The sequence below is a fragment of the Glandiceps talaboti genome, chromosome 20 (genome assembly GCF_964340395.1).
Source record: "Glandiceps talaboti chromosome 20, keGlaTala1.1, whole genome shotgun sequence".
In the NCBI taxonomy this organism is placed as follows: Eukaryota; Metazoa; Hemichordata; class Enteropneusta; family Spengelidae; genus Glandiceps; species Glandiceps talaboti.
The window spans coordinates 12,360,995-12,375,139 of record NC_135568.1 but is presented as its reverse complement, the minus strand read 5'-3'; the positions used below and the strand labels follow the sequence as shown (position 1 = coordinate 12,375,139).

Below are 14,145 nucleotides of genomic sequence, written 5' to 3'. Positions count from 1 at the left end.
ATTTATTGTTACATTTTATTGCTTTTAAGGATGCGGGTCGCCCAAGATTAGCATAATTTTTTGACTGAAAAGCATCATATTCATGAAAGTGAGGACGACATCTGAAGCGCCGACAAGTCACACAGTCAGTCAGTCAGTCAGTCAGTCAGTCAGTCAGTCAGTCAGTCAGTCAGTCAGTCAGTCAGTCAGTCAGTCAGTCAGTCAGTCAGTCAGTCAGTCAGTCAGTCAGTCAGTCAGTCAGTCAGTCAGTCAGTCAGTCAGTCAGTCAGTCAGTCAGTCAGTCAGTCAGTCTGTCAGTCAGTCAGTCAGTCAGTCAGTCAGTCAGTCAGTCAGTCAGAGAGTATGCCTTTGTTGTTTACAGCTTCCCCATGTGAAGCTGACTTTTAATGCACACATAAATTACATGTCCCGCACAAAAAGTTAAGTCGAACTGAAAACTCCAAATTGAAAATAATAATTAATAAAAAGAACAGACTTTAACCATACACCAAGATCGGTTGATGTTAATGTGTATGGTATGTTTTCGTTCTCAACACTGTTGATCCCGCTTCGACAAGAAGCTGCATGAGATGAAATATGATACATGTATATGGTAACATAAGTAAAATATTCTACATGGTGCTTTTAACTGGTAAGCAGAATTATGTGAATGGTTTGTGAACGAGGAGAGGGTCATTGCACCAACCGAGTGCGTGGCGTAGTTCACGTCGATCACGTGTTTTTAAACATGTTATATATAATACAATATAGTTAAAAGCAGCCGAACCACCTCATCAAAGAGCTGAATCTAGAGTGTCAACTTAACTTTTTTGTAATTTATCTTTAATACTAATTGTTGCCGCTGAAATTAATAGAATTAAACATGGTGTGTGTGCAGGACGTTCCATGAAGTCAAGAGATGATGTGTTCGAATCCTCAGTGAGTGAGTAGCGCTTGTTCTGATCTGTATGTGCATTGTACATGCTGACTATTGTATTGTATGTTATAGCTTATGTATTTGCACACAACTAGTATTTAAATAAAACATATTTTAGAAGCTGAATCCTCAAGCTACTGATGGAAAGGTTATGATTTTAAATGGAACACACCAGGTGTACGTGGTCATAAATTGGCCAATCAGTTTTGATTATGTGTTCACAAATTACCATGTCATTCGAGCAACAGGCCGCGGTGATTGGTCAGGTCATTTCAACCACCTGGCACTTGTGGAACACGTGTTTCCACAGATTTTCTCATTCTGAGCTTTGTTTTGGATGAGACCACATAACATGTCGTTGGCACTGTACGTTGGTGGACGTTTGTAGGGATATTAATCTAGTTTGACTTCTCCACGATGTCAGGAACAGACTGGTGAGTAAAATTGAATCATTGTGACCTTAACTTTGTATGTCGCCTGTTGAAAAACATTGCTTTTGTCTACAAGACTTTAAATCGGCTCTGTGTGCCTCAACAATCCTGTGTGATTTCACTGACCACAAGGTTATCACTATCGCCATTTGTAGGTCTGATTATTAGCGAAGGCGGACATTCTACGACATTCTACGTCAGTTCATTAACAATCACTGCAGATTTAGTATATGTGTCAAGTATGGTACGTTTTTCAAAATATGTATCGTACTCGCATTTTGTCTGATAGAATATTCTCTCTATTTAGTAAGTTTTCAAATTGTCAAAACCTAGGAAAATTATCAGCAAGTTTGGGACATCATCTACCACAATTCTGACTATGCTGTTTGGGTGTACAGCCATATCATACGATTGTCAAGTTTGACCTTTGACCTTAAATTGGTATATTTTCGACCTTGAATTGATCAGTGTATATTCTTTGTTGCTCTAATTTAAGCAAGGTGTAGGCATTGAACTTACTTTTGAATGGAAAGCTGTACAGTTGAAATTACTTACAATAATTGTAGTGTTGGTTTTTGTTCTTGTGCTGTCGTTTTAATTTTGGTTTTGAGGTTTTTTTTACTGTTCCTAGATTTGCAGTGAAGTTAATTTTTGAGTGCAAAGCCAGGAAGAATAAAACGCTCAATATTATGACAAATAAAAGGCCAAAATGAAACACTAATACTACAATTATTTCATCTATGTTTGAGACAAAATACTAAAATTAATGTCATATTCTGTGCTTTATGCAATTTTTGATTAGATGTTTAATAGAAATGCATGCATTTTTTCTAGTGTAGAGCTTTGTTTTAATATTGTGTCGTACAGTGCAATATTACGTCACAATGTCGATGGGAAAAAAGTACATGTAATCCTGTAAATAATGTATTCATGAAACAAAGGGTTTCGACACCTGAAGTGAACCAGGTGTAACTAAACAGGTGATAAATGTACTATTATTCAAATGAATCAATCAACAATTCTGATTGGTTTACTACGTTTTATTGAAACTATAAATAGAAAGGGAATTTCCCAGGATACATTGCTAAGAAATATCTATGTTGTCTCAATTATTCCTAAAAATATTGTGTAATTTTCTTTAGAAAAAGCAACATCAAGGTAAAAACAGGTCCAATAAATTTCGGCAACACGCGAAGCAGTTTATTTTTGTGCAGCTGTGGCGGCAAATACAGCTGTCACATCAAAATTGTCATTTTACCTTGTTACTGCTTTTGAAGATATCCTATCCTAGTTAAGATCTACATAAAATGAAATCACTAAATCTAACTATGTACATTTTTGACTAAGAATTGTCGGAAATAAGTTTTTTGACATTTTTGAGGCCCCTACTTGTATTCTTTTATGAAATAATTATTCTTAACCCGACTAGTCTGAAAGTAAAGTCTGGTATAAATTATTGTAAAGAGATGAAAAAAATTTAACTAAAATAAGAAAGTATCACGGATTGTGTTCGTCATATTTGAGTCTTTTTGTCTGTGTCAAAGTTGTCGCAAACGACAACGGAGTCATTTCAGTAAATTTTAAGAATAATTTGTTGATTTTTTTGAGGATTACTCAAAGTCAAGTCCCATTTGTAATGACAAAATTGGTTTTCATGTTGATACTTTCGCGTAAAAACCGAAAACTCAAACACTCGAAGTTCAAAGTTCAAAAATCGCGAAGCTCACAAGTTTACACGGGTGGTTCACATTTTGGGTCGCTTTTCTCGGACGTGTCGTCATCGGTTGTGAAGGAGAAGGATTGTTGAACCAGGCAGTAGCGTCTGATTGTCATGGTTTCTGTCGTTGCTAGGATACGGCAGCGATGCTTGTGGTCATCCATGTACTCCCTAAGACGTCTGCTGTCTAGTACAATATCCTGACGTTTGTTCTTAGCGTCGTCCATGATACTTAACCATGGGTGATGTAGACATTCAAGAACGGTTGGTCTCTCTCTGTTAGAAAAGAAAATTGGAATGTCTTTAGAAGAGTAATGAGAATAAATGTATTTTATTCTATTGCATTATTTTATTCAGAGATGCCTAGACACAATTTTACACAAGAAAATCGAACGGTATTACCGTTCTGCTGTTTAGTATATCTGTGCCAATTCGGAAACCTCTTACATTATACTTATGACGTATATAAAGGTGTCAAATTATAACGTCTTTCTAGTAAACATACGAGTACCTATAGTTTTGTTCCTAGAGTCATTTGAACAAGACCTTGATTTATTCGACAGAAAAACCGTTCTTGTTGGAATTGTGGATCAGATGTGCTCATTCTTACAGCGTTTTAAATGTATTTAATGGCAGAAAAGCGAATACCTTCTTTGGTTACTTGTTTGCCTTTGTCAGTTTTTCTCTTCACACTATGCCTCTCCCCGAGAGTTTCTATCCTTATTCGCTCTCTATGTCTTACCCCCTCCCTCTCTCTCCCCATCTATCACTCTCGTCTGCCTCCCCATTTGTCTCTGTCCCTGACTCTGTCTGTCTGTCTGTCTGTCTGTCTGTCTGTCTGTCTGTCTGTCTGTCTGTCTGTCTGTCTGTCTGTCTGTCTACCTATCTGTCTGTCTGTCTGTCTGTCTGTCTGTTTGTCTGTCTCTATCCGTGTCTGTCTGTCTGTCTGTCTGTCTGTCTGTCTGTCTGTCTGTCTGTCTGTCTCTGCCTCTCTGTCTGTCTGTCTGTGTGTGTGTGCGCGTGTCTCTCTCTCTCTCTCTCTCTCTCTCTCTCTCTCTCTCTCTCTCTCTCTCTCTCTCTCTCTCTATCTCTCAAGCTCTCAAGCTCTCAAGCTCTCAAGCTCTCAAGTAGCATGGAGTTGTCATTACGTGGCATTTCTTTCGATTGTCTGCTGTAGAAAGTCCCTGGCGTGTTCACTGACATGTTGGCCGAGCATGGACAAGTCACATGATGACGTCAGTATGTTAGCCATGGTTTCTGATTTGTCTTTACACAGGAACGGTGATACACCACTCAACCTACAAATTAAAAATTATCCAATTAGCATTGGCGTTACAACTACAAATTACAATTATCCAATTAGCATCAACGTTCCAACTTTTATTGTAATGTCATATCAACAGCACTACAATTTGCAGATCTTACAATTTTATACATAAAATTCAAAACTTGGGTTACGGTCAGCTTTTTAAAAACACGGATATTTGAAACAAAAATTATACTATTGCGACATATACTACTCTGGCAATCGAGGTCTTGGTTTACGAAGATAGACACAAACTAAAACTGTCGTTGTTCGTTGTTGTAGGTGGTGCCTCTGTAGTCCGAATCTAACCACCCTGTAGTCAAGATAAAGTAAACACTGAAAGTCTTCAAAAATGCCATCTTGCTGTGAGTTCATCGTCAATTCAGTACTTTATAATTATCAACATGTCGCAACACTAGTTTTAGTTGGTGTCTATCTTTAGTAAACCGAGACCTCCATTGCCAGAGTCGTATTGGTGGGTATATACTCACATGATAAAAGTTAGAACACCGATAGACCAGATATCAGCAGCAAAGTCTACTTGTTGACCTTCTACAGCTTCAGGGGCTATAATAAATGATATGAATATTAAAGTTATAAAATACATATTTCACACATAAATACATTTATGTTCATTTCGGTCTACCCTGTTCTATCATCGTCGCCGTTGTCATCATCATCATCATCGTCACCACCACCACCACCACCACCACCACCACCACCACCACCACCACCACCACCACCACCATCATCATCACCACCATCACCACCATCACCACCACCACCACCACCATCATCATCATCATCATCATCATCATCATCATCACCATCATCATCATCACCATTACCATCACCATCATCATCATCATTATCACTATCGCCATCATCATCATCACCACCACCACCACCACCACCACCACTAACACCACCACCACTATCATCATCATCATCATCATCATCATCATCACCATCACCACCGCCACCGCCACCACCTCCACCTCCACCACCACATCCACCACCACATCCACCACCACATCCACCACCACAACCACCACCACAACCACAACAACCACCACCACAACAACAACAACAACAACAACAACATCAACAACAACAGTTCCCTAAAGATTTGTTCCTCACCCATAAACTCTGCTATAAGTTCAACATCCAATTTGACACCTTTCTCATCCGGTAATTTCCTGGCAGAACCAAAGTCGATAAGTCTGACGTCATTTCGTCTCCTGCTTTCTAACAATACGTTGTCATGACGAATATCTAGATGTACGATATTCTGTGAATGAATGAAGTCCACGGCGTCGAGTAACTGACGAAGATACTCCACCACTTCATCTTCGGAGTACGAGCCTTTACTCGCTAGATGACGGGTGACAGATCCACCGTAGTACCGTTCCATTATTAGAATCAGGTATCGTGGTGTGAGGTAGGCATCGTGAAGCATACTTATTCTGGGATGACGGAGGTCTTTCAAGATTTCGAATTCTTGAAGTACTTGGTTTTCAGTATTCGGTTTAATTCTTAGCATTTTGGCACTGTATTCGATGTTAGTGCTGTGTTCCACGCATTTCTTGACAACTGCAAAGCGACCCCTACAAAGATACAATACGGGAATATTTAACGTCTAATTTGGTTTGATTTCTGCTCGACACTTCAAATGGAGAGACTTCTTACTGCTATACCTTCCGATAGAATTCAGTGAATCTGAAACATAACGTCATCTACACATCGACAAATAGTTCTACTTGTTACCGTCAGGCTCGACAAAATCTTAGCAATAGCAGCATTGCTATATCTTCTATGGGAGAACTAGTACTTTGGGATATTTTGTCTTCAAATTTTGTATTTAGAACTTGTGACCGGCAGACAATTTACTTGAAGTGAAGCTTTGTTTTATCTGCTTCAACATACATTGTCAAGAGTCGTGTATTTTTCAATCCTGGTTTTGCAACCAGACTCTCGTGACGTTTCTACCTACCTGCCAATTTCATCTTCAAAGTTGTAGCTCTTCTGAGGGATGGACGTCTTAAGAGTGACAACGGCTTCTTCATCGGCTTCTGACGACTCGAAAGATCGTTCTGTTGAAGATTGACGTTTCATACCGGCGAAACTGACAGATCGAAGGACCTGTAGTCTATCGGATCTCTCTATCTGCAGTTGTGGTGACCCTGTATAAGAAAACGTTGATAGTTTCGTCTATTGTGGTGATACTGATATTGTTAACTTTCAGAGTGAAAAAGTAAATTGAAATATGCATCAAACAATGATATATTTATTCGTGTAAACGGATACTATTTACACTTAAAAATTACAACATTTTTAATTTAAGTCTATGTACGGTGATTGACATATATAACACTTGTCATCTTTTGTCCCATAAAGGATTGACAGCACCACAAGGGGTTATTGAGTTACAGATGGCTGAGATGCGACGAACGGGTAACAGAGAAAAATTTAATATTGATGCTAGAAGTTAAAAACATTAAAGGCCCATAGTTCTATAATAAGTCCTATAAAAAGGTCCCAAGTTCTTGCATTAGTGCTATGTTATGTGATAATTCTTTTGTTCAGGATACCCGTATCTTACAACAGTCTAATCCTAATTTGAACTTGGCCTTTCAAAGGAGTTTAATTTTCAAAATATGAAAACTTGTGATCCTATGTCACCCTGGAATGTGCTCCATAGTAATTTCTAAAACTGAACATTTGAATTCTTTTTTGTGTGTGAAATCTTCAACTACATAGCATACTACTAGTAAATGTACTACTAGAATGTAGTACTTTGCCAAATATGCAACTTACCAGCCGGCATTGTCTTGACCTGGGCTGATGATCGACTGTACGGACTGGACCCTATCTTATTACGACAGCCGACACGGAATCTATACGACGTGTCTGGTGACAGGTTCTTGACGTGCAAACACGCCTCTTGTATTTCGTCCGATACTAGAGCCCAATGTTTTTCACCTAAAATACAGAATTTAATTATGTATGATGAGAAGAAATATGCGTAAACACAATTATCTCTGTATATGAATACTTGGCACCAAAACTGAAAAAAAGAGTCCAAATATTTCCAACTGAAGTAAAATGCTTCTCGGGATATGCTTCCCTTAAAATCAAAGTTCTTCAGTTCTCTCCAAACTTAAACAATATATGAAAGCTTGTCCTTTTCAAACCATGACAGAACTTTTGGGTTTACCATCATGTTTTAAGGAAATCGCCAAATAGTTTTGTAAGTAAATGTAATGTTCTATCGATGTAGTCACTGATTTTAGTGTCCGTACCATAAAATAAAAATTCACTACGTTTTCTCATCATGCTATGTGTACAGCTCCACACATAAATTTACCATAAGATAATTCAGTGCACCTTTAATATGGTCTAGAACATTTAGCAGTAAGTCGTTTTCTCTAACACAAGCGTTTCAAAGGCTGGTCCAGTTTACAGACAAATCTACGTCCAGTCGCAAGTAGTGCAGCTTTAATTAAGTGAACCGACACACTTGTAAAACGCGGGTAGAGAATAAAAATATTGGCTAAAATCTTATCACTTCCAACGATTTTGTTCATTTTCACTCATTATTACAAACCAAAATACTTAGTAGTTACCTGCTTTCCTGTATTGTAGTTTGTATGCCTTCAGTGGACAGTTACCGGTATAGTGAGGTGCTTTCCACGTCACAAAGGCTTCTGTGGCTGATATCAGAGGTACACGTGGTCTAGATGGTTTGTCAGGCAAATCTATGAAGACAAAATAAATCAAACGGTGATTAGGCGTTCCTATGAATGAAGCCATCGAACTTGAACCAGAGCGACGTCTTGCTCGGAAAAAAACCCACATCACTAAAACTAAAATTTTATTGTCTGGCTCGACACATATCTCGTTTAATATTACAAATAATAAACATAAATAATTCGAATAATACAAAAATTATGGTTACAGCTACTGGAAAGGATAGTGAGGAGCGTTAGCACAGAGTCATGGTTCCTTAACACCCCCCCCCCCCCCCTTGTAGTGATGACTTGATGTGTTCGTCTGCTACAAAAGCATTCTCATATCTCATTTTCACATATGCAGTTGCACTCGCAATCAAACCAGATCACAGAGGTCGGTTGCTATGGGCAACATTTACATTCTGACGTCACACTTACCAGCAATAGCCACTTTTGCTGTAGACTGTACATTCCCAAGTCTATTAGACGCCATACATTTATAGTTCCCTACATCGTCTTCATCGGACTTCTCAATCCTTAGGAAACTCTTCCCTTGTTCGTCTGTCCACATTTTCACTTGTTCACTGTGAAAGAGTTGATGGTCTTCTTTAAACCACGATACTGTAGGTGTTGGTTTGCCAATAACCCAACACGATAGTTCTACAGACTGACCTTCCACCATCGGAGTGTCTTTCAGGAGGATACGGAACACTGGCGCAAATTCTGCAATTAAAAATGACAGTAATTTAATTTTGTGTTTTTAACGTTAACCGTCTGTCATACTGAATTCGGTCAGAAAATGATAGTTATCGTCTATATTTCAGAAATACATTTTTTTTTTCAAAATCACAAAATGTGACAAAACATTATGCAAGGTTTAAAACGTCAATTACTAGAAGTAGGAAAGTACGACTGAATACAAAGTAGTTGTTTTGATTCTTTATGGTGTTTAAGGAAAACCTGTTACTCTTGTTTACTGAATAGTTTGTTAAAAATGGGTTACTATTAAGGTCAAGATCAACATTTCAATGTAGGATGAAAAACTAAATTCTTTTAGTTCGGCCGCAACTCCCCACTCCCCTTCTAACTAAATTGGCCAAAATTGAAAACTATTTTAGGCAGTACAATCAATTTGAAATCAGTATGTTGTAGTATGTAGCACTATGAACACACAATCGGTATATGATAGTATGTAGCACTATGAATACAAAGCCAGTATATAGTGAGGAAAGGCAACAAACATTTATCGACCGAAGATTTAGGGAATTACGTGAAAAAATAGTAATATGTTTACAAATATTCGTTAAAAAATGACTCATCTTTTTCCCAAAGCATCGCCATTCACCTTCAAACTGAAGAACCATCTCCCTGAGATATATTATATAGTATGTAAGGCTCATGATCATCGATGGTTCTTTTGAAAAACGCCTTTTTTTGATGTCAAATCTTTTAAAGAAATATAAAAGACTGTTTTTTGACCTGATTTTAGCTGAGAATGAAATTTACTTTTCATGAACAAAGTAACAGTAACATCAACTTTTATTTCTTAGGTGTACGCACTTAACGAAAAAAGAGAAATTGTCCACTTAAACTTGTTGGAAAAGCCTAGAGTAGTGGAAACAGTGTATGTTCAGAAAAATGTACATGGAAGTAGAGACACAAGTTAGTAACTTACCGTTAGTTTTCAGCAAGCAAGTTAAACGCCACTCCATGCAAAGGCCTTGTAGTCAGTTATATACATACGGTAAACATGCAAGGTCCACACGATGGAATTCACCATTTAACAAAATAAAATGATAGATGGGGGTAGGGTGGTGGTGGTGGTGGGGGTTGGGTTCAACTTCAAAGAGCCGGTGATAATATTTTGATGAAAATATCCCCAGTATTTGCAGATCAAAAGTGTAAATGAGTAGAATCTAGTTTTTACTTGTTGCAGCGATTAGAATGGGACTGCACTGTCAACCTAGGATGTTATGGTATTTGTTTCATCTGCTAATAAATGAACCATTTTGTAAAGTAAGCATTTTGGTATCTTCACAGAACAAAAATGTTTGTTGGTTGATATGAACTGGATACATTGTAACAAATTATGACCATATTTGGTCACTTGTACATTAGTTTTTGAGCTCAGAGTATGGGACAATGGAGGGGGTGGGGGTGGGTACTTTTAATTCTTGATTAGTGTTGTTAGACTTGTCAATTTATATACTAGTACACAGCAAAAACACACAATCAAGTGATTTACATAAACACAAGAACAATCAAATCACTTTAATCCACTGAACCAACCACCAACAAATTATTCCATCCATCCCTCCTTCCACCAGCTGATCACCCCTCCTCCAACATTTATCCATTCATCCATCCATCCATCCATCCATCCAACCACCCACCCAACAAATTATTTTGGATTGTCTTCTAAGGGTTACAACATTCTCTTTGGGGTCTGGGAGTTTCAATGAAGTATCTCAAACAGCTCAGAATCAGTGGAAAAAAATGTTAGATCAGCTTGATGTGCAATAATGTTATATGATGACAAACTGACAATCAACCATCCCATTCATACTGTGTATATTATACCAAGGGTATTAGTAGCCAAACAAAACCAACACTAATCATGCACAGATTGTTAATATTATCTCCTTTCATGATTTTATTACTGTCAAAACTTTCTGTCTTGTATCATTATATTGCATAGAAATGATTTAAACTGCATTCATGGCATACAAAATAATTTGTTCATATATATAGATACCTTCCATCCATTTAAAAAAATCCCTGAAAGTGTGTACGACCTCAAAGATACCAACTATTTACATACGTGCAGGAATGAAAGGTTATAATCAATTCATAATTTTATACAAATTTGATGTCTAAGAGTTTAAAACCATTCGGATAAAATTGTTGTAAAATTGTCAAATATTGTGAAATTTACATAACATTCATAAAAGTATTTTGCATTTGAAAATGTCATTCATTTTTGAGTCAATGTAATTAAACGATGTAAATGTACGAAATGGACACTGAGGGCGCTGTCAGTTATCACACACCATAATCCAGTTTCCTGCCATTTTCGAAAGAACTGTTACATGAGAATTTCCCAGTTTTAATAGAAAGAATGAGTGTTAAAATTTTTGTCATGGATGTCAATTGCATTGTATATGCATAGTAACCATTAAAATATGACTTGCAGAACGTAGACAGTTCTTTACACCGTACCGTTAAAAACAGAAAAAAATCATTTGTACCGACCCAATATATAACGTAACTTTTGCTATAAAATGCTTAAAAGACAATGTCAAAGGAAGCTATAGTACTCGACTACTCTTGTATAAAAAAATGTGTTGAGCAGCACTTAAAGTTGACCAGCTTTACAATTATTTACCTTTTTCATAACTGGTGTAGAGTATAATAAAAACTGGTAAAAAAGTTGATGACGTGTTCATTATGTGTTAATACAATATGTATTTTGTTAATATCGTAAGCAGAAAATTATTAATATAAAAATCACTGGAATATTCATACCTGAATATCATAAAGTATTTTAACAGAAAACAAAATGTATTGCTTGAAATGGAGTTGCTATGATGTCATCATTTCTATGATGTCACGAAGTATATAATGATAATGATGTCATAGATGCTATATCATTGTTTGTATTATGCCATTATTGCTATATTATCATTACTATGATGTCATAATTATGCCATTATTCTATGATGTCATTGTTGCTATGTCATCACTGCTATGATGTCATAGTTGCTGTCAATATTGCTATTATGTAACAGTTATGTCATTGTTGCTATGTCATAGTTGCTATGTCCTTGTTGCTGTCATTGTTGTTATGATATTATCACTGCTAAAATGTCATAGTTGCTATGGTAACATACAAAATCTATCTATATATACATACAAGTCATTTAAAATGAGTAGTGGTATTGTCAACAAAAGCTGCATTACTAAAAATTAATCACAAGATCCAAAATTACTGCAACCATGATTCCAAATACAACTCCCACGATAATTCGGAAAATTTGGTTGAACCAAAGTTTTACGGAGAGTGGTATGGTAAATTCTTCATATTTATTTGTTTGGTTTAGCATAGTCTCTAGTCTCTTCTCAAGTTCATGTAGTGATGGTTTCTCTTCAGGTTTTGCCGTAAGAAGACCAAATTTTGCTCCTCCGCTTGGAGTCTTTTTCATCCAATTTTGCATCTTTTTCTTCATGTGAAGTTCCATCATCTTTTCAGTAATTGATAACATTTTAGGTACTTTTTGTGAGTCGCTTTCTGTCTCAACTGGTTCACTCTCTAACTTAAAGGACACACCTTGACGTCTCTGCTTTGGTATGTTTAACTTCAAACTTGGTTTCTTGGCTTCTGTCTCTTCCCTATGAATGTCTTCAGTAACAGTTTCCAAGTCACCAACACTTTTGCGAATACTTGATTTCCTTTCTGGTGATTCTTTCGTTTTTGCTTCTTTTGAGGAAGAGGCTGATTTTCTCCCCCATGTATTGTTATTACCAAGGGATGCAGACTTTTTCTCTATGTTACACTGACCATTTTGTGGTGTGTCCTCTTTTTCTCCTGACTGGCCTCTTTCACGACCTCTGACCCTAATATCCTTATTATCAGCTGATTCTGCTGAGAGGACAGTTTTGCGAACCTTTTTAAAGATTTGTTTGAAAGCACTACCCTCTGCTGGGGGTGAGGACTCCTTAACTTTCTCATATTCCTGCTCTAACACACCTGGAGGCAAGGCATCATTTTCTGCCCCAGTTGTTACTTCAGAGAAGCATTCTGCAAAGGTCGTGACCTCATCAGTCGTGTGACCTTTGACCAGGTCACTCTCAGGCAAAGCTGTTGTTTCATACGACACAGAGTTTATTGTATTGGTAGATGTGAGTGTAACTGTAGCTGTGTGACCAGCTTCACATGTCGTTGTCAAGAAGACAGAATTCCTGTCATCTTCATCATCGCAATCCATGTCGCCATCTTTTTCACTAACGTTATCCTTTGTGGAACTCTCAAATACACTCTGCTCTCCGGCAAACTTCTTAGATACTTTTAAACTTTCTGAAGTTCTCTTTTGCTGTTTCTCAAAGCGTACTGACCGATACGGTCCTGATTTTCCTGCCAATTTTTCAGACATCTTTGATAACATATCCAATTTCTCGGATGATTTTTCTGAATTTTCAATTCTTTCTTTTGATTCCTCCTGTGACTTTTTTGAATCCCCCACTACTTTTTCTGACTCCCTTCCCATTTTGTGTGATCTCTTATAAGATATTTCTGATGCCCTCACTAAATTTTCTGCTTCTGTGATCTCTGATTTCACTATTTTGTCCATGCAAGTCCATGTTGTGTCATTTAAAATGGCTTCTATGTCTACTGGACTACAACTACAACATGCAAAGCGTTTAGTTGTGCGATCTGAGTGGTTAGATGATTCTGTCGGTGTTAGCTTGGGTACATCAGGTCTAAATATACCTTCAACGTCTTTCTGTGATTTATCAGGTTCTTGTTTCTGTTTTCTGCCGATATGAAGCGTTGGTATCTTGATGGAGATCTCTCCTTCCTCAGCTTGGATGTCTTCTGAGCTTTCTGATTTCGTAACAGCACTGGTGCTGCGTTCGGAGTCAGAAGATGCAGTTGAACTCGCCTGCGATGCACGACTCAGATCAGATAGAGATTCCGAACTACAGGTCGACAAGCGTCTGATTCTCAGTGCTGACTTGACAGTTGTTAGGGCTTTCTGCAATTTGAAAAAAAAATTCACAAATTAAATCAATTTTATTTGATATTAGTAAATCAAACTATACATGTTACCAAGGCAACTTGGTCAAATTTGTGGCTAACTCTGAGTCTGCATGTTGCCAGTTGGAGTCTTCTTGCTGTAAATAATTTATGAATTGCTAACATTCTTTGACAGGATTTGAACCAAAATTACACACCAGCTGTATAAATAGGGACCTGGTAGGATAGACATTGTTATGCACATGATTTAATCCTATGCACTTACGTAGCATTGAAAGGTTGGGGGTTT

General features: G+C 37.3%; 1 protein-coding gene across 1 annotated transcript in view; it reads right to left on the bottom strand.

The window, feature by feature from the left end:
* Positions 1–2,372: 2,372 nt before the first annotated feature.
* The window catches only part of LOC144450555 (protein Obscurin-like), a 56,487-nt gene continuing 44,714 nt past the window's right edge, over positions 2,373–14,145 (bottom strand). Inside the window, exons 20-28 of the mRNA XM_078141200.1 lie at positions 13,590–13,854; positions 8,540–8,824; positions 7,997–8,128; positions 7,188–7,352; positions 6,364–6,553; positions 5,511–5,977; positions 4,862–4,937; positions 4,213–4,362; positions 2,373–3,340 (exon numbers count right to left, since the gene is read on the bottom strand). Of these exons, the coding sequence (XP_077997326.1) occupies positions 3,079–3,340; positions 4,213–4,362; positions 4,862–4,937; positions 5,511–5,977; positions 6,364–6,553; positions 7,188–7,352; positions 7,997–8,128; positions 8,540–8,824; positions 13,590–13,854 (1,992 nt within the window). The 3' untranslated portion in view covers positions 2,373–3,078. The remainder of the gene's footprint in view (positions 3,341–4,212; positions 4,363–4,861; positions 4,938–5,510; positions 5,978–6,363; positions 6,554–7,187; positions 7,353–7,996; positions 8,129–8,539; positions 8,825–13,589; positions 13,855–14,145) is intronic.